Below are 27,505 nucleotides of genomic sequence, written 5' to 3'. Positions count from 1 at the left end.
TAAATGATACTCACTCTTAGTCAGTGAGAGAGGAAAGCCCGGAGCGTTCTGACTGACCTTCATCCACCTTGTTACCTAGATAATGAGCTGTAGGTGGTGTGCCCTGGTCAGAGAGCCGTCTGGCTGCAGACGGAAATGGGTTCAGCAGAGAAAGGGAAGCTCCGCTAGGGGCGAGAAGGCCAACATTACACAAGGAAGCCATTTATAGGGTCTTGGCTGCAGGGCTGATTCTAACAGACGGAGCTTAGTTCAACAGCAATGAGTCACTGCATTAACTAGACACAAACTAGACAAAGACTATAGAGTTAGAAAATCAGATAACAGGCAGGGAAGAGAGCTCGGAGAGAAAGTATAAGAAACATACAAGTTGGTGGAAGAAGAAAAAAAAAACAGTAGGAGACAGAGATGCAATATTCAGCACTGCTGCACTGACTGGTACATCACTTTCTATGACGCACGGTCTCCAGAGATATGGAGGAGGACTAGAATCGCTCCGCAGAGCCTGGCGCAAGTTCCTTGTATAATTACCACCCTGTCTAGGATGTATCCTGTAATTTGATTCATGTCAAAAACCTGTCAGAAATTTAGCTGTCGTCAGTTTGAGAAGAATGAGAAAGGACATTAAAATTTTGAGTCTTATTAGAAGGAAAGAAGGACAGAAAAATGCATCTTATATCTAATCCTTCCTGTCTGTTGCCCTTGGAATATGCCCTTTATAATATGACACACTCAGCGGGGGTGATCTGTGCTCAGTTTAGGTGTTCTTTTGCTCAGACCTCTGACAGATCAGTTTGCCCATGTTTATTAAATGTGTTTCCACCTCTGCTGCCATATTAAAATAGCAAAGATCAATAATTCAGCTTCAGTGGGAGTATAAATTCTCCTCTGTTCTCTCACAACTCTCAGTCTCTTTAAACACAAAGAAGGTAAACATTTGTTCATATCCGTTTAATGAGAGTGGTGTATCTAAAGGATTGGCTTTTAGAACCATAAATATCATATAATAAAGGCTAGATGTCTCGTCCGCGCTGCTGGCCAATGGAGGTCGACGTCCGCACACGGCGGCCATCTTGCCACAGGGGGCTTGCTCACTCGTAACATTGTGTTTTAATGGTGCATGTACTTTTTAAATAAACATAACTTGCTCAATTTTCTACCGAATGCTCAAAATGCTCCTCTCTAGAGTTATTTAGCTACTGTAACTAGAAAAAAAAAACTGCATTAACTAAAATATGGATTTTGGGAGTCAATATTGACAAGCCTACTAGATATTTATACATGTGAATAACCATGGTTGCAGACACAGTCAACTTGTGTTCAACAGAGTCAACAGACCAGCTTTGCCCGTTCCAATATGCCGAATGGTTGCGTATATAGGTCCGTAGAAATAGCCGTTATGGTTATAGCATCTACGTTACAGTCTATGGGCTAACTGCTAAGGCTAATCAGCAAGATCTTGACCCTATGATTTGTACAGCATGATATTTGATTTGGGGGACTAATTTGATTTCTATGTATTGTAATAGAAAATCCTATTTTTAGTTGTTAAGTTTAGTTTTTCGGTCAGAACTTGGGTTTCATTATTTACAGTTGTAATTATTCAACACCCATTGCTATTCAGGTTTATTGGCAATATTTACAGACGTTCAGCTGCTTGCAATGAACAAATTAAACAAAAGTAATTGAAATAGCTCAACACAACAAATGTTTCCCCCAATTAAACTGAAAATTACACTTTTAATTACTTCTGCAGTCTCAAAGTTATTTTACCCCTTTATGGCAAGCATCTTAGAACACCCCATTGCTGTTATGACCTGCTGCAAACGAGATGTACAGTATAACCAGACACCAGCTTCTGGCAGCGTTTCTGAGGAATCTTAGCCCATTCCTCATGAGTAATTGCCTCCAGTTTAGTCATATTTTTGAGTTTATGTGCTGCAAGCGCCTTTTTCAAATCCCACCGGAGATTGTCAATGGGGTTCAAGTCAGGTGACTGTGATGGCCACTGTAGAATCTTCCAGGACTTCTTCTGCAACCAAGTCTTGGTGGAATTTGAGGTATGCTTGGGATCGTTGTCCTGTTGGAAGGTCCAATGACGCCGAAGCTTCAGCTTCCTCACATGACGTTTTCTCCTATGATTTCCTGATATTTCAATGAATCCATCTTGCCTTCCACACGCTGCAGGTTTCCAGTGCCAAATGCAAGGCAGCCCCTGAGAATCACAGAGCACCACCATGCTTAACTGTAGATAGAACTGTGAAGAACTGTGTTCTTTTCAGCATAATGCTTCATTCTTCTTCCTCCAAACACACCGTCGATCCATAGGCCCGAAAAGTTCCTTTATTTTTCCCATTGCTCCACAGAACACAATCCCAAAACCTCTGTGCCTTATTTACTGTATATGTTTTTGAACAAATTAGAGCTGACTTTTCTTATGCATTTGGGTCAATAGTGGTGTACGTCTTGGAGTTCTGGCATGCGGTTAGTATGCGCCTTACTGTGCAAGCTGAAACCTCAGTGCCTGATGCCACCAGGTCTTGCAGCAGGTCTTTTGCAGTCACTCAAGGGTTTTCTGAACCTGCCTTCTCAAAAAATAGTTGCAGCCATTGATAGCTTCCATTTTCTGCCCCATCCAGGTAGTGTAACCACTGTTCCTTTAACTTTGAACTTAGAAACTATGCTTCCCACGGTGTCTCTAGGAACATTTAGTGCCTTCGCTATCTTTTTGTATCATGTTCCTTGATTCTGAAGGGTGATGATATCTTCTTTTAACTTTTTGAACCATTCTTTTGACGTATATTTCTAACATCCATATTTCTAACATGCAGTCAAACGTGACACAAACCTAGCCAGTTCAGATATGTCATGTGTTCTAGCTTAAGCACACCTGATACAACTAATCAAGGGTTTCATTAGCTGCACCAGGTGTGCTTGAGTTAGAACACATGAAATATCTGAACTGGCTAGGTTTGTTAAGTGTCACGTTATCAGAGACAACACCTGTTGTCTGTGACAACACTTGTGCTGTTAGGGATTATATTCAGGGGGTTGAATCATTTTGAAACTCTAGAAGTCATTAAAGTGGCATTTTCAGTTAAATTTGGGGAAACCACTTGAAACATTTGTTATGTTGGGCTATTTCAATTACCTTTGTTTGATTTGTTCAGTGCAAACACCTGCAAGTCTGTACATTTCGCCAACAAACCTGATTTGTAATGGGGGTTGAATAATTTCGATTAGCTACAACTGTACACTTGTACAACAATGAAAGGTCTGTTCCAAACAGTGACACACTGACGTGTGCTGGTTGTTGTTCTTGATGTAATATGCATGTTGTTGCCACTTTGCTTTAGCAGAGTGCCGCTGGTGACAGCAGGAAAGTTTCATGCTCACCTGATCTCATTGGACATGCTTCAAGGGTTAGACGTTTTTGAGTCTTTCAGTTTCCAGTCAGGCAGTCGCCGTGGTTGAAGAGAATCTAATTTAAACATTGAAACATTAAACCAGCCTCTCCTGGCTGACTGGCCTCAAATGGCAGACATATGACTCCCATCTTCTCTCTCAAGGCAATCACAACCCCCTCTGGAGTCATATATTTTAAATCCGTTGTCACTACTTTGGTGTGTGTTTGTTGGTGTGCAGCACATTGACCTTATACCATGAAGCAAAACGCTTCATTACACTCTGCTAGTAGTGAGTGAATGGTTCAGCTGAGATTCATTTGCAGTTGAGTGAAGGCTCTGATCTCTTTAGCAAGAGGGGGAAATATAGTGTTTGCCCATTATAGAGGTCAATAAATGCCTGATGTCTATTGCTGACTGTACCGTACAATGTTTACCCGTAATTTGAATGCCAGTGTACTGAAGTTGTTGGAGATGTACAAATAAAAGAAGAGCATTAAGCATTACGAAAAATATATGCAAGTCACAAATTTTGACAGTCACTGTCACACCCTATGCAGGCTTGTTGCTCCTCTGTTATTTGCACATCTCCAACAACTTTAGTACACTGCCATTCAAATTACGGGTAAACATTGTACAGTACAGTCAGCATAGACATCAGGCATTTATTGACCTCTATAATGGGCAAACACTGTATTTTTTACTGTGTTTTTTACAGTACAAACCCACTCGGGTGTGTTTCCTAAAGCCAACTATGATCGCAAGTTCTGTCGTTACCAACAGAGTTCAATGGAAATTGCGACCATAGGTGGCCAATGATGCTTTTGGGAAACACACCCAGCAGTGTTGGTCAAAATGTAGAAAATAAGAATAGACTCCATTTTAATTAATTGGTTAAAATTTCACTTGATTTAGCCACTTCCCAAATTTGAATTGGACTTTGAATGACAGGAAATTTACTGAATTGTATAAGTGTCTTAAATACATATAAATTCAACAAACTTTAAGATTTAAGAACTTTAAGAACATTCAAAGTTTGTCCTGACTAAACCAGACAAAACCAACAAGTCATATTAGGGTGGTTTAAGATATTTTATTCAGCAAAGATTCAAACAAGGCATATTGACTAGATGAAATAGATGGTTAAAAAAATTCTGTCATAGTTTACTCACCCTCATATTATTCCAAGCCTCTCTGACATTCTTTCTCCTGCAGAACACAAAAGAAGATACTTTGAAGAATGTTGCTAACCAGACAATTTTGGTGACCATTTTCTTCCATTGTGGGCAAAAAAAACAGAGACACTGAGACATTTCTCCGAATATCTTCTTTCATGATCCACAGAACAAATTAAATCAATGGTGACAGAATTTATATTTTTTGGGTAAACTTTCTCCTTAATGAGTTGGAATATAAGTTGATTTGGCTACTTGGAAAGGGCATGTGTAGCTGATTTGCAATTTTGCAAACATTAAGTTTTTCTTGCTCAAAAATTATATCTTGTTATAGTTATTCATTTTAATTCCGCTTTGATTAAACTCAATTGTAATTCCTGTTTACTAAAACCAGCATGTCATTTTAGTCTGGTTTAATATGTTTTTTTTCAACAGGGATTTAAGGCCTCTTTACAAGATTAACCGGCAAACTTTCCAAACCCCTCCTTGAACTGCCACCTTAACGTGGTGGAGGGGTTTGAGTACCCGAATGACCCTAGGAGCTATGTTGTCCGGGGCTATATGCCCCTGGTAGGGTCTCCCAAGGCAAACAGGTCCTAGGCGACGGGTCAGACTAAGAGCGGTTCAAAACCCTTTTTGGTGCCAAAAAAACCCCAAAAAAGTTTTGGTGCTAAATAGGAAAAGGATCTACCGCCAGCAGTCGATTTTGATATTCTAGGTATTATTAACTGGCCGGAGTTTTGAGATCGCAGTAGACGTGAAGGACTATAATGCGTTAAGAGCTCGCTCAAGTACTGCGAAGCTAAACCATTTAGTGCTTTGTAAGTGATCAGCAATATTTAAAAATTTATACGATGTTTAATAGGCAGCCAATGCAGTGTTGACAGAACGGGGCTAATATGGTCATACTTCCTGGTTCTGGTAAGAACTCGAGCTGCTGCGTTTTGGACCAGCTGTAGTTTGTTTATTAAGCGTGCAGGGCAACCACCCAGTAGAGCATTACAATAATCTAGCCTTGAGGTCATAAACGCATGAACTAATTGTTCTGCATTATTCATTGAGAGCATATGACGTAATTTAGATATATTTATAAGATGGAAGAAAGCGGTTTTACATATACTAGACACATGACTTTCAAATGAAAGATTGGTCTCAAAGCTTGTGGGACTCCTGAGGCAGCTGACGGGTACCGGCAGGCCAAGCGAACTGCAGCCCGGGTGGTTGTGGAGGCAAAAACTCGGGCCTGGGAGGAGTTCGGTGAGGCCATGGAAAAGGACTATCGGCTGGCCTTGAAGAGATTCTGGCAAACCATCCGGCGACTCAGGAGAGGGAAGCAGTGCCCCACCAACGCTGTTTACAGTGGAAGTGGGCAGCTGTTGACCTCAACTGGGGATGTTGTCGGACGGTGGAAGGAATACTTCGAGGATCTCCTCAATCCCGCTGTCACGTCTTCCATGGAGGAAGCAGAGGCTGAGGTCTCAGAGGTGGACTCGTCCATCACCCAAGCTGAAGTCACCGAGGTAGTCAAAAAACTCCTCGGTGGCAAGGCACCGGGGGTGGATGAGATCCGCCCTGAGTACCTCAAGTCTCTGGATGTTGCGGGGCTGTCTTGGCTGACACGCCTCTGCAGCATCGCGTGGCAGTCGGGGACAGTGCCTCTGGGATGGCAGACCGGGGTGGTGGTCCCTCTTTTTAAGAAGGGGGACCGGAGGGTGTGTTCCAACTACAGGGGGATCACACTTCTCAGCCTCCCCGGGAAAGTCTATGCCAGGGTACTGGAGAGGAGAATACGGCCGATAGTAGAACCTCGGATTCAGGAGGAACAGTGCGGTTTTCGTCCGGGCCGTGGAACACTGGACCAGCTCTATACCCTCTACAGGGTGCTGGAGGGTTCATGGGAGTTTGCCCAACCAATCCACATGTGCTTTGTGGATTTGGAGAAGGCATTCGACTGTGTCCCTCGTGGCGGCCTGTGGAGGGTGCTCCGGGAGTATGGGGTCCGGGGTCCTTTGCTAAGGGCTGTCCGGTCCCTGTACGATCGAAGCAGGAGCTTGGTTCGCATTGCCGGCAGTAAGTCAGACTTCTTCCCGGTGCATGTTGGACTCCGGCAGGGCTGCCCTTTGTCGCCGGTTCTGTTCATAATTTTTATGGACAGAATTTCTAGGCGCAGCCAGGGGCCGGAGGGTGTCTGGTTTGGGAACAACACGATTTCGTCTCTGCTCTTTGCAGATGATTTTGTCGTGTTGGCCCCATCAGACCAGGACCTTCAGCATGCACTGGGACGGTTTGCAGCCGAGTGTGAAGCGGCTGGGATGAGAATCAGCACCTCCAAATCCGAGGCCATGGTCCTCAGTCGGAAAAAGGTGGCTTGCCTACTTCAGGTTGGTGGAGAGTTCCTGCCTCAAGTGGAGGAGTTCAAGTATCTTGGGGTCTTGTTCACGAGTGAGGGAAGGATGGAACGGGAGATTGACAGACGGATCGGTGCAGCTTCAACAGTAATGCGGTCGATGTACCGGTCTGTCGTGGTGAAGAAAGGCGAAGCTCTCGATTTACCTGTCAATCTACGTTCCTACTCTCACCTATGGTCATGAGCTTTGGGTCATGACCGAAAGGACAAGATCCCGGATACAGGCGGCCGAAATGAGCTTTCTCCGCAGGGTAGCTGGGCGATCCCTTAGAGATAGGGTGAGGAGCTCGGTCACTCGGGAGGAGCTCAGAGTAGAGCCGCTGCTCCTCCACATCGAGAGGGGTCAGCTGAGGTGGCTCGGGCATCTGTTCCGGATGCCTCCTGGATGCCTTCCCTGGAAGGTGTTCCAGGCACGTCCCACCGGGAGGAGACCCCGGGGAAGACCTAGGACACGCTGGAGAGACTATGTCTCTCGGCTGGCCTGGGAACGCCTCGGTGTCCCCCCGGAAGAGCTAGAGGAAGTGGCTAGGGAAAGGGAAGTCTGGGCATCTCTGCTTAGACTGCTGCCCCCGCGACCTGGCCCCGGATAAGCGGAAGAAGATGGATGGATGGACTTTCCTTGGTCAACCAGCATCCATCCATTAATCCATTTTACTAACTGTTTGTCCTATGTAGGGTTACAGGAATGCTAAAGCCTCTCCCAGCAAATTGAACCATTGACAGGGAAACACACATGGATGGCTTGTACATCACAGGGCTAACACACACAGGAATAACACTTGCTCTCAAGAGTAGAAAAAAAGAGGTCTTCTCAGCAAGGACTAGCCATCTAACAAACTCAAATTGCAAGAGACTGTAAAACTTGTAAAACAATGTCTTGCTCTGGCATTAGGATTTTATCTCTACATGTTTTAAAATACTGAGCTTAGGCATAGAGAATCCTGCAACAATTACAATCCAGATACTGTCAAAGTACAACTTTAAGTGCTACTGTATATAGTGATTTTTTTCTCTTTAATTTAAAACAAGAATTGTATGTACATTTCAGGAGGGGAATCTTCTAGAGGTGTGTTTTCAGGCTTCATTTGAGTTCTGAGAGGACCTTTAAGGGGCATGGATGAAGACATTGCTTACTCATTCCATTCATTCCTTTTGCAGAAAGAGGATTACATATAGCAGTCTTCCAAATCCTGCTCAACGATACCCTCACAGTACATCAAAAGAATTTGAAAATCTGGGATTATTTCTGGGACAAAGGGAATGAGGTGATGGGACTAAAGTCCAGAAAGCAAGTAGTGTGCGGACATTTATTATTAGTTAGGAAGGAAACATAGCAATGATACTTAATCTGCTTAAATGCCACAGTTAAAAATGAAGTGTGTAATTTATGTGCCACAAGCATCACCAATTGTCAAATACTGACCCATCCAACAAACAGATATGATTATGTTGGGTATCTACGGTACCAAACAATACAGTTTTCTCTATTTTAACATGCAAAAAAAACGACACGTTTCACTTTTTTTATATATATATATATATATATGGAGCTGACAATGGATGCTTCAAAAATCCGATATTTTGTAATCTAGAAGAATATGACACAGCTCATTGTCTATGTCTCTTTGTTCTTGCCTGACTGGATGGTAAAGATAATTTCAGAAGAACATACTGTGAGCTTCCTGATTGCTGAGTTAATTATGCAAACATGACTTCCTTTTAAAAGCAAACTGCACTGCACTGCCGAATCCCAATCTCATGCCTTTTCACTTCTTCATCTGAGCCTAATGAATGTCTGCTGTCTTTACAGACAGGCGTATTTTTCTTTGGAGGATATTGAGTCTTCTCACTGGCAAGCCAATGAAGGTGAACAGGTGCACAATAGTTCCTCATAAAATAAACCCTCTGAAACTAGACTTTTGAAATAAAATATATATGATTGTACACATGTATATAACTCTTTTAAAGAAATATTGGCCCTGAAAGTTTGAGTAAGAATAGTTTACAATAGTATGATTAAAGTGGACTAGTAAGTAGATGAGTTTACCTTTTCTGCGTGATGACGTTTAATATCCCCAACAACCTCTGCGATCCCATTTAGCCACTTGTTAGTAAGGTTTCTAAAAACGACAAGGGGCTATCACTGATGTATTTTATATTGTAGACCTTATTTCAGGCATTTAACTGAAAAACCCATTTAAAAAAAAACGATTGACTTAAATGCTAAAATGTTATTGAATGTTGTATTAAAGCAATCACACAATTGTACTGTAATCAAATGACACATGCTGTCATTGCTACTTGTAACATTCATATTAGTTATATTTAATTAACTATTGTAGGCATCTTTTGAACAAGAAAATTGCTAAAATATGTTTCTATTTAATCAGCAATCAACTAGCAAAAAAAATGGCTTTGCAAGACGAGAAACAGCTAAATAAATAGAATTAAAAAAAAATTTGGTTGGAGCAGAAAGCATGTTTTTTTTTTCTCTCTCTCCGTGCATTAACACTTCTCAAGCCAACGCCAAACAGAACAAACATCCATATCTACTATCTCTACTGACATCCCACTTTCACCCCCTCTGCTTCCCTCAGCTCCATCACTCTTTTCTTTCTCAGCTCTCCTGTTCTCTGTCTCTAATGAATTTTTGATGCTGTATGTTTCTTTCCGGTGGGTTGGGCTCACGTCCCAGTGTCGTGTGGAGGAGGCAGGGCCAAGATGGCCACCCGGCTGTCGTTTATTTTTATCCTTTTCTTCGCAAGTGGGAAACCGTCCTAGGGCGTGGTGCAGGACTCTGATTGGCTCTCAGTCTCAGTGGGATTGCATGATGGTAATGCCCCAGAGGGTAAAGCAGGAACCATTTCTCTTTGGCACGCTGTAGTGAGGGATCACTGCTGAGAGATATCATTGTTTTGGAGATGGTAAGCGCCACCTTCAGAGAGAACGTGCATCTGTTTATTCTGGACTGGCCAAATCAGCTTTAGATGCCTTTTCATCATAAACCAGCTTGCAGAGTCATCACAGCTCTGTTAATTTGTTGGCCAATTATATTATTGAAAATGTAATTATATATATGAATTAATAATTCATGACATTTGTAAAAAGAAAGAGAAAAATAACTATTGGAAAAATAATGTTTAAGATATGCACGCATATAAGGTGTGAGGAAAATACGTTAATACATTTTACTTGATGGTTACACCATATGACATTTTTAGAGACATTAACAAACATTTTTAAAAGTTCTTAAAAACCATGTGAAACTAAGATTAATACAAAGAGTACACTTTGAAGAGATTATTATTTATTTTTTTAAGTAGGCTACTACTCTTATTTGTAATTGACCCTCATCCATTCTATATTTTACATTGTGTCCGTTCACACATGATTCATTCTCCTACGTCTTTGACCATTGCAATGTGAAACACTGTTTTAAGCATTTAAGATCAGAAAAAAAAACGTATCTTGAGACCACCTGTTCCATTCCTCCACACCTAGCTGCCTTTGAACGCATGAACACGTCCTGTGTGAGCAACCTTTTACATGCACAGCAACAGCCTTGCTACACTAAAAGCATCTTTTCCACTGAATTGCTGGAAGGTAAAGCTGGAGCTCTGACCTCTTTGTAGATCAATATACTTCAAAACAGATTTTCATTTTTTGTGTGATATAGAAAACAGGCCAAGTTGATAAGAACAATATCCAGTTCAGAAGATGCAATTAAAAGTCACATAAGAAAAAAGGTAAAGTTGAACCATTTTTTTTTTTTTTTTGACAGAAGTATTCATGAATAAAATAAATTAAACCCATCCTCTTGGGTGCCCTTATATGCGCAGACTCCTTTTAATTAGCCTCTCCAATTACCTTTACCATTAATCCATCTACTGGCTAAGGAATAGCTACAGAAAACCTACCCTAATGTAATAGCCTAAAAGAAAACTTATTGGGATTTTCTCCAGCAAGCCATAGTAAAAATGTGTGGGCTGATGCCCGTCGCCTACACCATACAGCCTAAAACTCAGACACAAGCTTTTTAGTAGTCAATAACCATGCTTTAATTAGGCACAGCCCTTAGTTTTCTAGCTTATTGTAATTTGACAATTGATAATTTGACCCTTTTTTGTCAAATAATAATGTATTCAAAAATGCTTTCAATTGCATTGTTCATTGTTCATTCTAAGGTCTTATTCTTAGAAAAAGTCATGCAACCAACATAGAGGAATAAAAAAAATAAAACATAACAGGAAAGCTCCAGATTCCCATGACTGTCAAGTCTCTTTAAATTTCAGATTTCAGACGGCAAGGTTAGTTGAGGTTGTAAAATGTCATGTGGTGTGACCCCTAAAACATAATGACATTTATTCATTAATAATTAATGATATTAATAAAACATAATTATAATCATAAAAAACATACTTTACCTTTTATAATAATAATAATTAAAGGGATAGTTCACTTTGAAATTAATTTTTGATATGTTTTAGCTTACCTCAAGGGCATCCAAGATGTAGGTGTCTTTGTTTCCACAGTATTTTCAATTCTGATATTTTTAGGTCAAACCGTTGTTGTCTGACAGTCATATCATGCAGGTCTATGGGGTCCACCTCAAAGAGCATGCACAGAGAAGTCCAAATTAAACATGATTTAATGACTCGTAAATGTAAGTACACATTGATGGCCTAAGGCCTAAGACACGAAACGAGCGGTTTGTGTGAGAAAACGAACGGTATATCGTTTTTACCTCTTGTAACACAGCCATGTCCAAGTCATCCGAGGGCGCGCGCGCTTCCTGGTGTGTGACGTGTGCGCAGACTGGTGCATAGATGTATACACTAGATTTCGCCTTGGCTACGGCAGTTCATTGGATTGGAACCAGATTGGAACAAATGTATTTAATGCGAAATCTAGTGTATATATATCTATGCACCAGTCTGCGTACACGTCACACAGAAGGAAGCGCGCGCGCCCTCAGAGTACTTGGACGTGACTGTGATTACAAGAGGTAAAAACGATATAAATACTGTTCGTTTTCTCACACAAACCGCTCGTTTCGTGTCTCAGGCCATCAATGTGTACTTACATTTACGAGTCATTAACTCATGTTTAATTTGGACTTCTCTGTGCATGCTCTTTGAGGTGGACTTCATAGACCTGCATGATATGACTGTCAGACAACAACGGTTTGACCTAAAAATATCTAAATTGAAAATACTGTGGAAACAAAGACACCTACATCTTGGATGCCCTTGAGGTAAGCTAAAACATATCAAAAATTAATTTCAAAGTGAACTATCCCTTTAAGATGTGTATAGTGCACTCACAAATATTCAACATTTAAAGAATTATGTTAATACTTTTACTCAATATTTATTGGAGTCATTATGGTGCGTTCACACCGGACGCGAATAGCGCGTCAGGCGCGAGTGATTTCAATGTTAAGTCAATGCAAAGACGCGTCTTTGCATTGACTTAACATTGAAATCACTCGCGCCTGACGCGCTATTTGCGTCCGGTGTGAACGCACCATTAGGCTACATTTAGAAAAAAAATTAAGGTGTGACCATTTTTCGAAACCATATAACCATGCATATATATATAAAGATATAATCTGTATAATATAAAGAAAAATCTGTGACACGTTTTATATATATATATATATATATATATATATATATATATATATATATATATATATATATATATTAAAAAACGTGTCACAGATTTTTCCTTTTCTTTATTTTAGACAGTTATTTTTCATTGACCCAAAAACATCATTACAGTAATTTGAAAGCTCATAAAGCTTATGTAGTGTATATATATAGTGTATATCAGTGTTCTACCTTTGTGGCTGCTTGTCCAGAAGGTGTAAGTTTGACATTTAGCATGTGGTTTCTGTTCCTTTCCATCTCCTCATTCTAACCGCAGTGAGCAAGCCTTTAATCTGGCAGTCTAGAGGTGTGTGGGCTCTGCAGGTTAAGATGCCGAGTAACAGCTTTTTAGGGGCAGCAGATGTTCCTGTACTGGTTTTAATTGGGCCTCATGATGGCAACCCTCACCACTGTGCCTTTGAACGGACAGATAGGGGGCACCACTGATTAAAGGAGAAACCTGTTAATTGCTCGATTGTGTGACTTCGAGCACAGCACTTATGCGTATGAAGCTGTCTATGACATCACTGTATAATTGATAGCTATAGTGACCTCCCATGGAGTGTTTGGCTCAGTGCATTCAGCAGAAGCTTCTCATAGTGGCCATTCAATTACTTTTTTGTTGTAATAGCATACAAAGGACATTCTGCTAACCTGAATTTGAAAACGTACACACATTATAATTCTGGTTGAGGTAAGAAGCCCTCCCGCAAATAGAGGAGCTTTTGCATTACAAAAAAGTGGTACCTCTAGAGAGGTTTTAGATCAAGGTAATTACTGCACCTCATATTGTTGCTAAAGCTGGCTTGTACCATAAGCAAATTAGAAGTCTATCCACTGGTCTTTATGGTTGACGTTTAACAGCAGGGGATTAGAAGAGTGCGCCATTATGCTGTACTGTGAATACCAACAAATCACAATAAACAAAGCCTGGCCTCATCGTGGCAACACCCAAGCCTAATTAATAGAGTTCCAAGGGAGATACATTTGCATATGCAAATTGCATGACCATGTTAGGAAGCATTAGATGCGAGCGGCTTTGATGTTGATGTATCGATGGCTCTTTACAACTAAGGTTTTGTACATAGCAGGGTTAGATCAGCTAGTGACTGGGGCTTCTACTCAGTCTCATGTAGGGGCTGGTATCCAGGGAGAAGTGTTCAAAGGGCCGCTCTTTGTTCTCAGTGTCTGAGGGAGACCAGCGTACCTCTCCACATTAATTAGAGTTTAATGGCAATCGATAGGTCTCAGGCCCTGAAGAAAAAAAAAATATTGATTTGTTCAAATGTCAAGATGAAACAGTTTTGCGCAAAAGGTGGGTGGAAGCCGGGCTGAATATGGATCATGGGGTGCTAAGGTTAGATGGTTTTTAGAGGACATTGATTTCCACAATCCGGAGGCCTTCATTTGCCATGTAAAAACACCGTGTTAGCAGAAAACAAACTGAATTTAATGTATATGTACCCTCACACAACACAAAGTAAGGAGTCTGTTTAGTAGAAGTTGTCTCTGTGTGCAAATATTTACAGAAAAACTATTTTGAGGTAGAAAAATCAACTTTTCACTTTTGTGTTATTATTTGCGTTTAGATGAATGCATGTTATATGACAGAACAGTCATCTGAATCAGCAGAATCTTTTGTTTAATGTGATTATATTACATTTACCTAAAACTTGAAAAGGGAGATAGTTTTAGTGTGATATTAAAATTGGTACTAAGAATTGTTAAAATTTCAATGGTATTTAAAAATTTGGTATGGTTAGACATATTTTAGCAAAAATCCCTGTTGCTTGTGATTATCAAGAAATAACATTACTCGTCTAATCATGATATATGATTTTGGTCATGTCACCCAGGCCTAGTTTAAGTTTTACATAAGTAGCGTAACAACTTTGATTTGTATCCGATAGATGTGGGGAAATTATATAAAAGTTTTTGATAAGTTGTGAATGAAAAAAACACTGAGCTGACATTTCAAGCAAGCAGTGTTACAATCATCCATGATCTCCCCTATACTGAATATTAATAACCTATAAATCATATAGCTTTATCTGCACATGATCATGCACAGAATACTGAAAACTCTTTCATAATTTAGTTAGCCTCATGTCATTCCAAACCTAAAGGCAGTTTGTTATTTTGCGGCTAAAACGGTTAACCAAACATGGTATTTTCTCCACTGGCGACAACAATATTAATGTACATGTTATGATTTAAAATATGAGCATGAAATGCTTTGGGTGTTCTGTGATAATAAGCATATCACATCCTTTGTTGTGCTGACGTAATAAAATTAGACTTTTTTCACTTTAAAGTTTCAGTGGAAAAAACGTAACGTTTACGCGTTAAAATACACATGGGGAAAGCGAGGATCCACATTCTGCATCAGAAAAACATGACAAATAAAAAATATCAGACTTTTTCAAACAGACTTTTTGAACACCAATGCTGACAGCACACCTGCTAATAAGAAAGCAGCAGCCTGGAAAGCAGGCTCCAGTCGTGTGTCAGCATGAGAGAGTAAACGCCAGAGACACAGAAGATCATCTTTCCTTGTCAGTAAATGAACACCCTAGTAGAAGTGCAGAAAGTCTATTACGTGCACACAATGTGGATCAACTAAAATAGGTAAACATGTCAGCTTTGTAGATGCTAACAATATCATTAACAATTCTCTTCCATCCAATGATCACAAGCGTTGTGCTTTGTTACTTTTAACATATTTGTTACTTTTGATAAACAGCATTCAAATTTTTGTAAATTTTATCAAAAGATTTAAACAATAAATGTGGTTTTGTGGCTCTTTAATGTGGCGTGACAGATCGCTGTAGTTCAAGCGGCCAGGGCTGTCAATAGATTAATCGCGATTAATCGCATCCAAAATAAAAGTTTGTGTTTGCATAATATATGTGTGTGTGTACTGTGTATAATTATTATGTATAAATACACACAAATTCATGTATATATTTAAGAAATATTTGCATTTATATACTGTATATACATTTATATAATTTATATTATATATAAATATTTTATATATAAATATAACCAATTTTTCTTAAATGTATACATGATTGTGTGTGTTTTTATATATATAAATAATTATACACAGTACACACACATATATTATGTAAACACAAACTTTTATTTTGGATACGATTAATCGCGATTAATCTTTTGAAAGCCTATAGGTTGAAATTACTCCGAACCATCCCTTTAACCTGTTGTCTATGGACAACGGAAAAAATGCAAGGAGCTAAAAATAGAATTCAACACTGCCAATATGATTGCATGTCAAGAGCTGCCTTTCACCTATTTTACCTCTCAGATATTACTAATGAAGAAAAATGGACTGGATGTGTGCAAGACATATGACAAGGATGCATGGAGGAGGAGGCCAAACCACTTGCAAGGGAAACCCTTATGGTCCGTGATGCTGGCTCAGATTCTGTTTAAAAAACATTTCTTTGTGACTGTATATAGTTCTCCAGTTGGAAAAGATGTTCAGTTCCCACTTTATCAGGCCTCGTATGTGCCTTTAACTACAGAATCTAGCTAACGGCCCTCTAAATGTTCTCCATGTGTTTTTATGCCCCTCAGTCTATGCTGAGTTTGATGAATCAGATAATTTGCAGTAAAAGATGAGATTCCCTGGGAATCTAATGAAAAACAGTGAATAGCTGACGGACAGAGATGCATTAAGGGGAGCTGTGCAGGTGTCACTATGTAGATCAGCAACATTTTTGCTGTTTGTTTGCTATGGCGGCAAATCAATGACAATAATAAACGAGCGCACAGCTGATGCTGGCGCGCGCGGTAAATGACTTTCGCGAGCGAATAACAGATCTACACGCGAGGAAACGGGAACTCGCGAGCACATTCAAGCCCTGCGCGCGCGCAGACATCTCCTCTGCACCATAGACTGTAAGCTCTGTCTGCACGCAATACAAGCCCTCGCGCGCGCGCAGACATCTCCTCTGCACGCAATACAAGCCCTCGCACGCGCATGATCATTCCCCACGCTCTCGCGCTCGATCTGCTCTCGCCTGCTGCTTTTGCTCACTCGAACACTTTTATTTTTGGCAGTCGAGGGGCGGGGCTTAGTGTTTTAATAACCTCAAATGTCATTGGTTACATCCCTTTTCCCGGAAGTCACTAGTGATTGGACGCCTGTGATTTGCAATCAAGGGCTTGTATTCTGCGTGCAGAGGAGATGTCTGCGCGCGCGAGGGCTTGAATGAGCTCGCATTCGCTCGCGAAAGTCATTTGCCGCGCGCGCCAGCATCAGCTCGTTTATTATTGTCATTGATTTGCCGCCATAGTTTGCTTTCCACTGCACTTCTTGCGTCTCTTGTCTCTCTGTAGTTTGATTTCATTAGTGAAGTGTGATGGCTTGAGCAATGATTAGGGCTCTATGATTATGGACAGAAAACTGACGGACGGAATCATGGAAATCAGTCATATCACTGTAATGAAGAATGCCACAGAATTTTGGCTAATATATAAAAAGTAAGGTGGTAAAATTACTCAAATACAAAGTGTCTGTGATTTAACTGCTAACTTTAACTGCTGTGATTTAAAAGTTTGGTTTGGTTATATTACCATTGTAAAAATACTTAATATATAACTTCTAACTTATAATAATATAAGTGTAATAACTTATAATAATAATAATAATAGTAATGATCATTTAGTAAAACATTATTTGTGTGGAATAACAGATTTTTTTTCATTCAATTATTCAGTAAACCTGTTATTTTTTTCAAAAAATACAAATAAAATATTTCACAGAGCCCTACACGAGCCCTGTATTTTAATGCTGCTGAATAGTGTATGCTAATTATCAGAAGCACTAATTACAGTTAAATGATTCCTGCATGATAAGATACAAAAACTTGCCTAAAAATGAAGTTCATTAGCTGAACTGATATGCTTTCATTATTTAATTTGCTGATAGATTGTCTGTGGCATTTCACATTCAGAGTGTTTCTGTCCCGAAACTTGGTTTGACAACATTAAGTACTGAGGATTTTATCAGCATACATGAGTGGATTTGTCATGAATATATAATAGTGATGAAATAAAGCTGTTTTAAATTCAGTTCTTGGAGTTCATGGTGTGTCTGCTAACATTTATCAGGCAGCGCCTCGAGTATGTATTAAAGAGATATCAAAGACCCGAATCTCTGTACCAGAAGACTCTGCTGTCGGTTGCGTCCATGTTTTATCAGTATATTTCTTTAATAAGATTTGGATTTAAAATAATTTCTCAGGGTGGGCTTATTTTTCAAGTCAATTTCAGTGTAAGCATTCCTTATAGTATTGGCTAAAAAAAAAAAAGCTATTGGAGTGTTATTTCCACTGTTATTGCCCAAGAATGAATATTCATTAAATATTAATTTTTAATGTTCACAATGAAAGTCAATTGTCCCTTCTTGGTTTTTTTTCTTGTCTTAAGTAGTAAGAGTGTTGGACAATATGGATCGTTTCGTTTCGTGAAAGCTTTCACACTTGAGTTTGATTTCATTTCTTAGACTTATTTATAATGAAAAATATACAAATATAACAGGTCCTTGTGTCACTTGAAGTGAGGTAGTCTTTTTCTCATAAACTGCACCTGTTAAAAAAAATATCTAGAGACATTGTGGTGTGGCTATGCAATGAATATTCTGGAGAAAAATAAAACTATGCATTCTAAATATGGGTAAAAGTTGTTAGAAGACTAATGTTCTTTTGTTGATTTAGTAGAATTTTTTTTTTTTTTTTAATCGCACTCATCACTTATATAAGCTTTCTTAGAGTTTGACTTATAATGTTGTATTTTATTTCAGTTGTCAAAGCCATGTTTTACATTTTGCTTGTCAAGTGTTTATTTTAGACATTGCATGTGAGTGCAACATACAAATTCAGTTAATTTACTTATTCATTTATCAATTAATAATCATTCAAAATGTGTGAGAAAATACTGGGGTGGTCTGTTGCTTTAGTTCTGTGTGAATGAAATGCAGCATCAGAGCAGCCTTAGACTTTGAAGATGCCATAACAGAGCATATTTCATTACACAATTATTTATAATGTATTATTTGTAATGTTTTATCATTTATTATTTTCATTGATTTCATGCTTCTATATTTAATATTTAAAACATTAATTTTGTATTGGTTATTTTTCATTATTTCTTCAAATGTACATCTACCATTTATTATTTTGCATTTGTTTCAAAAACAGAAATATTTTGACATTATTACAATAAAAAAACTGTTAAAACTATTAACTATAATATATTTGAGAATATCCTTTATTCCTGTGATCAAAGCTATATTTTCAGCATCATTACTCCAGTCTTCAGTCAGTGTCACATGATCCTTCATAAATTATTCTAATATGCTGATTTGGTGTTCAAGAAACATTTATTATGATCATCAATGTTGAAAACAGTCATGCTGCTACTTATTTTTGTGGAAACTGTAATGCATGTTTTTTTTTTAGGATTCTTTGATGAATAAAGTTGAAAATAGCATTGGTTTGAAATAGAAATCTTTTTTATCAGTGTAAAGCTTCTTACTGTCACTTTTGACCAATTTAATCCTAAACAAAGTATCAATGTCTTTCAAAAAATCTTACTGTTTCTGAACTTTTAAACAGTAGTGTAATTTTTGTGTAAATGTATGTATGCGGCACTCTGTGATTAAACAGTCTGTGTAATGTTCCTTTAGTTGTATATATGTGGTGTTTCATTTAAGGCAAAATTCAATTTCTAATCTATTCTATCTGTAGCTTCTTCCATTAATCTGCCAGCGTATCCTTACATTTTTCAACATACTTTAGTTACTTTAGTCTCTTCCTTCCCGTTTCCTTATCCTGTATCCATTATCTGATTGTGCCTCTAATGGGCGCTCTTAGTGGAGTCAAAGCACCAAATCCAATCTATCACAGTAAAGGCTAAGCACTAAGCCCTGTGTCCAGCTATTGCTTTGGTGTCTTGCATAAGTTATTAACTGAAAAATGTTGGATGCCCTCTCCTCCACTAAATGACATGAGATTAAATATTTATCAGGACTAAAATTAGATGCCCACCACTCTATCTATTAGTAACAGAGCTTGAGCTGTTCGTTTTGGTGGATTCTAAAGGAGATAGATTGTAGAATGGAAAATATGATTTTCTATAAACTGATGTCTGCACACTACTGTTCAAAAATTTGGGGTCAGCAATATTTGTATTTATTTTTTTGAAAGAAATGAATACCATTTTTCAGTAAGAATTCATTAAATTGCTCAAAAGTGACATTAAAGACCAGCTACTAAAAAATCTATTTCAAATAAATTATTTTGAACTTTCTATTCATCAAAAGAATCCTAGACTCAGTTTAACAAAAATATGAAACTGCACAAAAACAATAAGAAACGTTTTTTTTAAACGTTTTCAAATCAGCATATTAGAATGATTTCTGTGGATCATGTGACACTAAAGACAAGACTGGAAAAAAATTGTACCGACCTCAAACTGTTGTATTGAGAAGAGAAAAAATAAATGTCCAATATTTCAACTCACATTTGCTGCTTTAGCAAAGCAAATCTAAGTGGATGTTTTATTCCCACTGGTCTCACTGCAGTAGGAGCTGATGGTTTATGTATGTGACGTTGTGCTTTAGCGGCTGCCTCTCAGCGTCGGATATAGTTTATATAGCTGGCGTCGTCTATAGCTCAGCGTCAGCTATAGCTGGCTATCTTCCATCCAACAGTTTAGTGTGCACTCAATAATCACGGTTTGTTAAATGGGGAGGGAAAGGGGCATAGCCCAAACCATAATTCAGTATTTACTCAAAAGCATTAGATAAAGCCTTATGAGCCCCATTAATTTAGATCCTCCTCTCTTTTAAACGGAGACAGATCAGTGTCTTAGGGAAAATTAGCATTTAAATGACTTGTGACCTGCAGCCTCCAGTCTACTTGCTGCAAAGACTTCTCAGCCATGAGAAATCCTGCTCTCTCCTTTATTTGATCTGTAGCTCAGAGTTATTTTCTGTGTGTGGATGTGTGGGTGTGGGTAAATCCATCCATTTATCTACACAGGTATATTTTCTTGTGTTTTTCTCTTGCTTCTCAGGGGAATCTCAGGTCAGCAGGGCAGATGAAGTTGTGCTGATGTTTTTATTGCAGTCCGAGTTTAGGTTCTGTGATGCTGTTACTTGGATATTTTAAACTGTTTCTACCCTAGATTTAATAAACCTACCCCAATAGAAGTAAAAATCTAAATAATCTACCTTTTTAATAATTTTTTTTATTGCTTGGGGCTTCGAAAAAGAACGAGGATATTACATTCATGAAATGTAGATGTGAAAATAAAACACTGTTATGTGCTGCCCTGGAAAATGTAGCAATTTCAGTGTCTCATATGACAGCCGATGACAAATCGAGTCTATTCTTACACAAAAGAAATCCTTTTTAATCTTTCAAATCTAAGACTGAGATGGTTTAGGATGGTAACTCTGCCCTAGTCCTAATGCAATGATTTTCAATGGTTCCATAAATTCACTGACGACCTTCTGGATAAGTCTTCTATTGAATGATTAGATCTCTTGGCAGAGGTTTCAATTAGCACAGTTGGCAGCCCACAGCTTGCAAATCAATCCAGTAAGCCCAGGCAGGCTTCACTGGCTTCCTCAGTTGCCTTCTGCTTTCAAATGGCTTCTATTTTAATGTTTCTCTTCTCTTTGTTCTCTTACAGTGGGGAAGACTTCCCTGATCACACGCTTCATGTACGACAGCTTTGACAACACATATCAGGTAGGCAGCTGGCGGGCCGCTTGACGTCCTTGTCATTCCGTCGCTCAAAGTGTCCCTCCCCTTATTGTGCAACATCAAAGAGTCATTTCGCACAATCTTCATAAAACACAATGGGCCGAGTTCAGTCTTTCAGTTGTGAGGACAATTCTTTCAAATTGATTATAAATGTTCAACATTATTGTAATGTTGTGTGGTTATTGATTCACATAAACGCTTTTGCGAAATTTTATTATTCATCTCCCTATTCATCCCCAATCTCCTCTGAATCAGCAGCAATGTGCTCTAGTACGCAAGAACGGGCCTATGATTGAATCTGGAAATAAAGCAATGAGAAATAGTCCTCAGATGCCATGTCTGTAATTTATAGAAAAACAGCATCAATTAGATCTCAAACAGTTTCATTAAAATAAGTTATTACTCCACCACCTGCGTGACGTCATAAACCAACGTGGTTGAACGACCAATTTGCGACAATATAGTTTCGGGAAGCAATCGTGACTAGCTAGTTGATTTCTTCAACGATGCATCGTATAGCTAAGCAGCGAGTTATGTCGTTGTTCGGGAAACGCACCCCTGGCCGAGCCGTGATATAGGCGAAACGTGGCCATTTTTAAAAAGGGGATGAGCTACTCCATATGTCCCATCCTGTCTTCCTGTTTCAGTGAAAATTACGCCAACACATTGAATAACGCTGTGTGTTTCAAGGCAATTCAGTGGGTCTTTAATAGACATCTTGGATACCATTTCTGCTTTGTGATGCAATTACTCGGATTATTGTTGCATCAATTAATTTGGTATTATTGTGTACAGTTTTCAGTGTTTCATATGAGAATCACTGTTCCTAATAGTGCTGTCATTACCGTCACACCAAGGATTTTAGAGGACAATTGACTTTTCTCCAAGTCGTCAAAAGTATTTCAAGTTGTCAAAAGTGCCCTTCATTGAAAAATCACCCATTAATGGCATTCTGTTATGTCCAAATGTCTAAGACATCTGTATTGAAATTGAATGTTTCCATTCCACTTATCTGCATGGTTTATAACCCATAAAACCTGAAGGACGTTGAAATGATGTGAAAGTGTCATGTTTTTTTCAGGCTGAAATGCTCTGTAGGCTTGTGTCTATTTAGATGTCTTTGTGTTTGAGCTGAGTCACAGCTTTAGTGCACTACAGGTTCTACCTGTCACAATACTCCAACCGTCTGAGACATATGCATGATGAAAGCTCTCTGAAGTCTCTCTGGCCTTGATATTGCCTTTCTCCCTCTCTTTATATCCTCTCTATTCTGCTGTACCAACAATTGTGGGCTCTGCATTTAAATTTTAGTAGGACATAGAGTATATATTTGTTTTACATTTCTATGCCAAAAGAAAACCTCATCAGCAAACAAATATGGATTAATATTTGTTATTTATCCAATCTATTGTTAATGTTTTGTTATATACATGTGCTGTGTAAGCAATTAAATAATTGACCCTTATAGTTTTCCTCCACACTGACAATAGTTTAATATTTAAAGAAACACTGAATTTGGAGTTAAGCTCTAACCAGCCCCCTGACTTTCACTCTCACAATGTGTGTAACGATAAGACGATGTTAGTGTCATAAACCAAACTAAGCCTGCTGCGCTGCTACAGTGTCAAACTGTAATACGATTACATGAGTGCTTTGTGAACAGACTGTGTTGTGCTTTCTGACGAGATGATAGATTCTGGAATCTCAAATCCAGAGCGCTGTTTTACACCATGTGTTTATTCTCACTAAACTGATTTGTGTTAACCTATTGTAAACAGATGTTTCTGTATAGACCTATTGTAAAGAGATGTTATATCTGAGTTAATGACTTGATGCTCAATTTTTAATTAGAAAAAAATAATGTAACAAAAAATAATGCAATAAACAGTAATTATTCACTGCCTGGAATACACATCTTTTATGATAAGGATGATGTCTTTTAAATTGTCAGATAATTTGATCTTTATAGAGCAATGCAAGGCTAGTTCAAGTTGTAATGTGGTGCAACTCCACAAATAAATGATATACATTTATAATAGTTGTTGTAAAAATTGCACACTCACATTTTTACTTGGTTACACCACATGACAGTTTAACTTTTACTTCTACACGGATAAATTATTTTCCAAAACCTTATAAAAACAACACTAATAAAAAAGCCAATATAGTGTTGGAGGTTTCATGCCTATATACTATGCTTGGCCAATCTTCACTGATATTACATTCCATCAGTATGAGCAGAGCGTGAAGGTTGAATTAGTAGAGCAATAGCACAGCTGTACATAAAATATTTCAATCCATAATATTGCATAATGGGAGACATATCAGAGCTATAACACAGCTGCCCAACTCACTGCTGAATTAAATGTGCACCTTGACTCTCCTGTTTCCACCCAAACGGTTGAGCTTCGCAGAGTCAATATTCATGGTTGGGCTGCTATAGCCAAACCTTTGGTCTCTCGTGCCAATGCCAAATGTCGGTTTCATCGGTGCCAACAGTGTAAATCTTGGGCTGTGGACAATGTGAAACATGTATTGTTCTCTGAATGCACCTTCACTGTCTTTCCCACATCCGTGGGAGTTACGATGTGGAGAAGCCCCAAAGAGTATTAACACATGGACTGTTGCGTGCCCAGAGTGAACCACAGGGATGGATCAGTGATGTTTTGGGCTTCAGTATCATTGAATTCCCTACTGTGCTTGATGGGCGCATCACTGCAAATGACTACCGAACCATTCTGGAAGACCATGTACACCAAATGGTTCAAGCATTGTACCCTGAAGGGAGTGCTGTGTATCTGTATGATAATGCACAAATGCACAAACCAAGACTTTTGACAGAATGGTTTGATGAACATGAAAGTGAAGTTGAACATCTCCAATGGCCTGCACAGTCACCAGATCTAAATATGTTGTAGCCACTTTGGGGCAAGTCAGAAAATATTTTCCTCCACCAGCCTCATATAGTGACCTGGCCACTGTTCGGGAAGATAAATATAGCTCAAAGTCCCTCTGGCCACTGTGCAGGACATGTATCTGTCATTCCCAAGAGGAACTGATGCTGTATTGGCTGCAAAAGGATGCCCTACACTATACAAATAAATTATTGTGATGAAAACCAGATGTTTAATTTTCCAATATATTTTGGAAATTGTAATATATTATATAAAGTCAAAAGTTTGGGGACATTGGATTTTTTTAAGAAGCACTTTTATTCAGCAAGTATGCATTAAGTTGATCAAAAGTGACAGTAAAGGAATTTATAATGCCACAAAAGATTGCTATTTCAAATAAATGCTGTTCTTTTGAACTTTCTTTTCATCAAAAATCCTGGAAAAAAATTCACAGTTTCCACAAAAGTAGCAGCACAACTGTATTTAGACACTGAATATAATAAGACATGTTCCTTGAGCAGCAAATCAGCATATTAGAATGATTTCTGAAGGACAATGTGGCACTGAAAACTGGAGGAATGATGCTGAAAATTCAGCTTTGCGTTACATTAATAAATTACGCATAATAACACATAATAATCACAAAATACATTACAATACATTAATATACATAAAAAATACATAAATTACAATAGAAAACAGTTATCAAATTATAATTTTCACAATATAACTTTTTTTCTGTATTGGTGATCACATAAATGCAGTCATATAAGCATAAATATGAAATGAGCATATAAAATTAGCATATAAGACTGCTTTCAATAACATAAAAAAATCTAACAGACCCCAAACTTTTGTGTAGGTCATGCTATGTATTTTTAATAGCCTTTTCGGAAAGTAAACCTTTTACTTTTAGTTGTTTCATCACATTAAACGGGGATAGGAGAAAGTTCTTTACAATCGAGAAATGTCACACATCAACTTGAACTATTTTCATTGTCAAATCCATTCCTCAAACGCAGGAGGGATCACAGGCATTCAGTGAAGCTGAGATTCCAGAACCTTGTTTCAGACCAATGACCGTGGCCATGCTGTCATGTTCATTGTTTAAGGAGGTTCATTGATGACAATTGAATCTGACTGAAACCAAACAGTTCCTTTTGTCATCTGCATATGAATAAAATATATTGCCTCATCAGTGTCACCTTTGAGAAGTAAAAGGCATCTTAATGAGCTGTTACTCTGTACGGTTACACTGGAGAGAGGAAGGGATAGTAGCTCTTTTCTAATTAGCATATTCTTGAATAAGCTCAAATCAAGCTGCTCCTCAACATTGAGATTGACCTTAAGATGTCTGGCAGTGGGCTTTCATGATAACATATGCCAGAAGAGCAGAGAGCATCACCCCCGACTCTTATCATCTGTCAGTCTTCTTCTCTATGCAAAATGAGAGAGACACATCTGCATATTTATGCCTTTCCATCTGATGTGGATTCATCGCTGTCTGAGTCGTTGTTAAATCAGCATTTGGAGAGAAATGTGAGCAGAAAATGACCATTTAGAACAAAAGCTCCTGTTTTTCCCTTTAGACCTCAGCTACCAGACACTCTATTTGGAAAATGAAAGTGCAATTTATGTTGATGATATATAAAACCATCAAAGAATCATAACAAAATAACCCAGAGGAAAATTGCTTTGCTCAGAGGTTTCTCTGTCGTAAATCAGTTATGTGTTCTCAGTTATATTCACGTATAAGCTTGTTTCTCCTAAAATTTCTTATAAAGAAATTAAACAATTGTTGCGTTATTCATTTAGCCAGGTTCCCTCCTATTACCAAGTCCTGTCTCTTCTGCTGGTCCCGTTTCTTGCGTCTCCGCTGGCCCCACCAGATCCAAGAGTTTCCTCCGTCTCAAATGGTCCTACCCAGCTCCAAGTCTGCTGTGTCTCCGCTGGTCCCACCCAGCTCCAAGAGATTCCTGCATCTCAGATGGTCCCACCCAGCGTCCCACTCCACTGGCTCCTGTTAACTCCTCAGCTCCTCCTTCAGTGGCACCATACAATGGTTTGGATCTGCCTTGGGCCTCTCGGTCCCCAGCTCCGCCTTGGTGTGACGATCCCCCAGCTCTGCCTCTGGCCACAGAGCCCCGGACTCCATCTCCGCCCTCCGACCCATCGGCTCCACCTTGGCTCCATGCATCCTTGTCTCCATCGTGGACCATCATCCTACTGGCTCTGCCGGGCTCCCTCGTCCCTCTGGCTCTGCCTTGTTTTGATGTCGCCCAGTCTCGCCATGCGATTCCAGGCCCTGGCTACACCTCATCCCTTCAGCTCGGCCGTGTGCATTCGTCCTGGCTGGGCTTTGGATCCTCCTCCTGTCTCCACCCTGGCTCCTCCTACGTTCTTCTCCCCCATAGTTTCTCCTGCTGTCATCTCCTCCTATTACCCTTTGACAACCCCTTGTCCTCCTCCAAAGCCCCCTCCTTCTCACCACTGTTGGACATTCAGTTACGTTGCCAGGACACACCTTCCAGGAGGGGGAGACTACTGTCACGTTTATGTTCTGTTTTGGCTTAGTTTTGTGCTGATAGTTCCTGTGTTAATTTCCTGTCTTCCTTAGTTGACTTAGTTTCCTAGTGTGTGCCTATCTGTTACCATAGTAACCTATTGTGTCCACCTGCCCATTGTTAACTTACTCGTCTAGTCCTGTGTAGGGAAGCACAGGGCACAACCTAACGCAGGATTAAATGTAACACGGACCTTTTACATAGTTAGTCAGGGTTAGTTGTACTAACTAACTAAGCCGCCAAGTGTACAACAATAATGAAATGAAAACAGGGAGCCACACAACTTTTCAGGTTTGAGTATTTATTTATATATTTATTTTGCCACATTTAACTTTCCTATATCTATATTTCCAATATCCATGATATTGATCCATAATAGAAGGATGATTGGATGAGGGATGGATGGATGTCTATGGATATTTATACAGATGCACAAACAATATCAAACTACTGTATACCGATAAAATAGTACTGAATTGTGTGTGTTACACAAGTGTTACAACTAACCCCTCTGTCTGTTAATTAACCCCGCATATGGTGTAAGTTGTAACATTTGCACTTCTGTCACTTTCAGTACAACTGTACGAAAATGGTAGGTTCTAGAAATTAATC

General features: G+C 39.0%; 1 protein-coding gene across 4 annotated transcripts in view; it reads left to right on the top strand.

Moving 5' to 3' along the window:
* The window catches only part of rab6ba (RAB6B, member RAS oncogene family a), an 89,320-nt gene that overhangs the window by 17,863 nt on the left and 43,952 nt on the right, over positions 1 to 27,505 (top strand). For 2 of the 4 annotated variants that reach the window (XM_079628415.1, XM_079628414.1), the window contains exons 1-2: positions 12,131 to 12,237; positions 21,362 to 21,420. In XM_079628415.1, coding sequence (XP_079484541.1) covers positions 21,391 to 21,420 — 30 coding nt within the window. In that variant the 5' untranslated portion in view covers positions 12,131 to 12,237; positions 21,362 to 21,390. Of the gene's footprint in view, positions 1 to 12,130; positions 12,238 to 21,361; positions 21,421 to 27,505 lie in introns of those variants that run through there. The other 2 variants (XM_079628413.1, XM_079628412.1) reach the window with 1 other exon arrangement.

Source organism: Phoxinus phoxinus (genome assembly GCF_949152265.1).
Source record: "Phoxinus phoxinus genome assembly, chromosome: 11".
NCBI lineage: Eukaryota > Metazoa > Chordata > Actinopteri > Cypriniformes > Leuciscidae > Phoxinus > Phoxinus phoxinus.
Note: the sequence above shows the minus strand (reverse complement) of the source record. Positions and strands in the feature narration are given on the sequence as shown.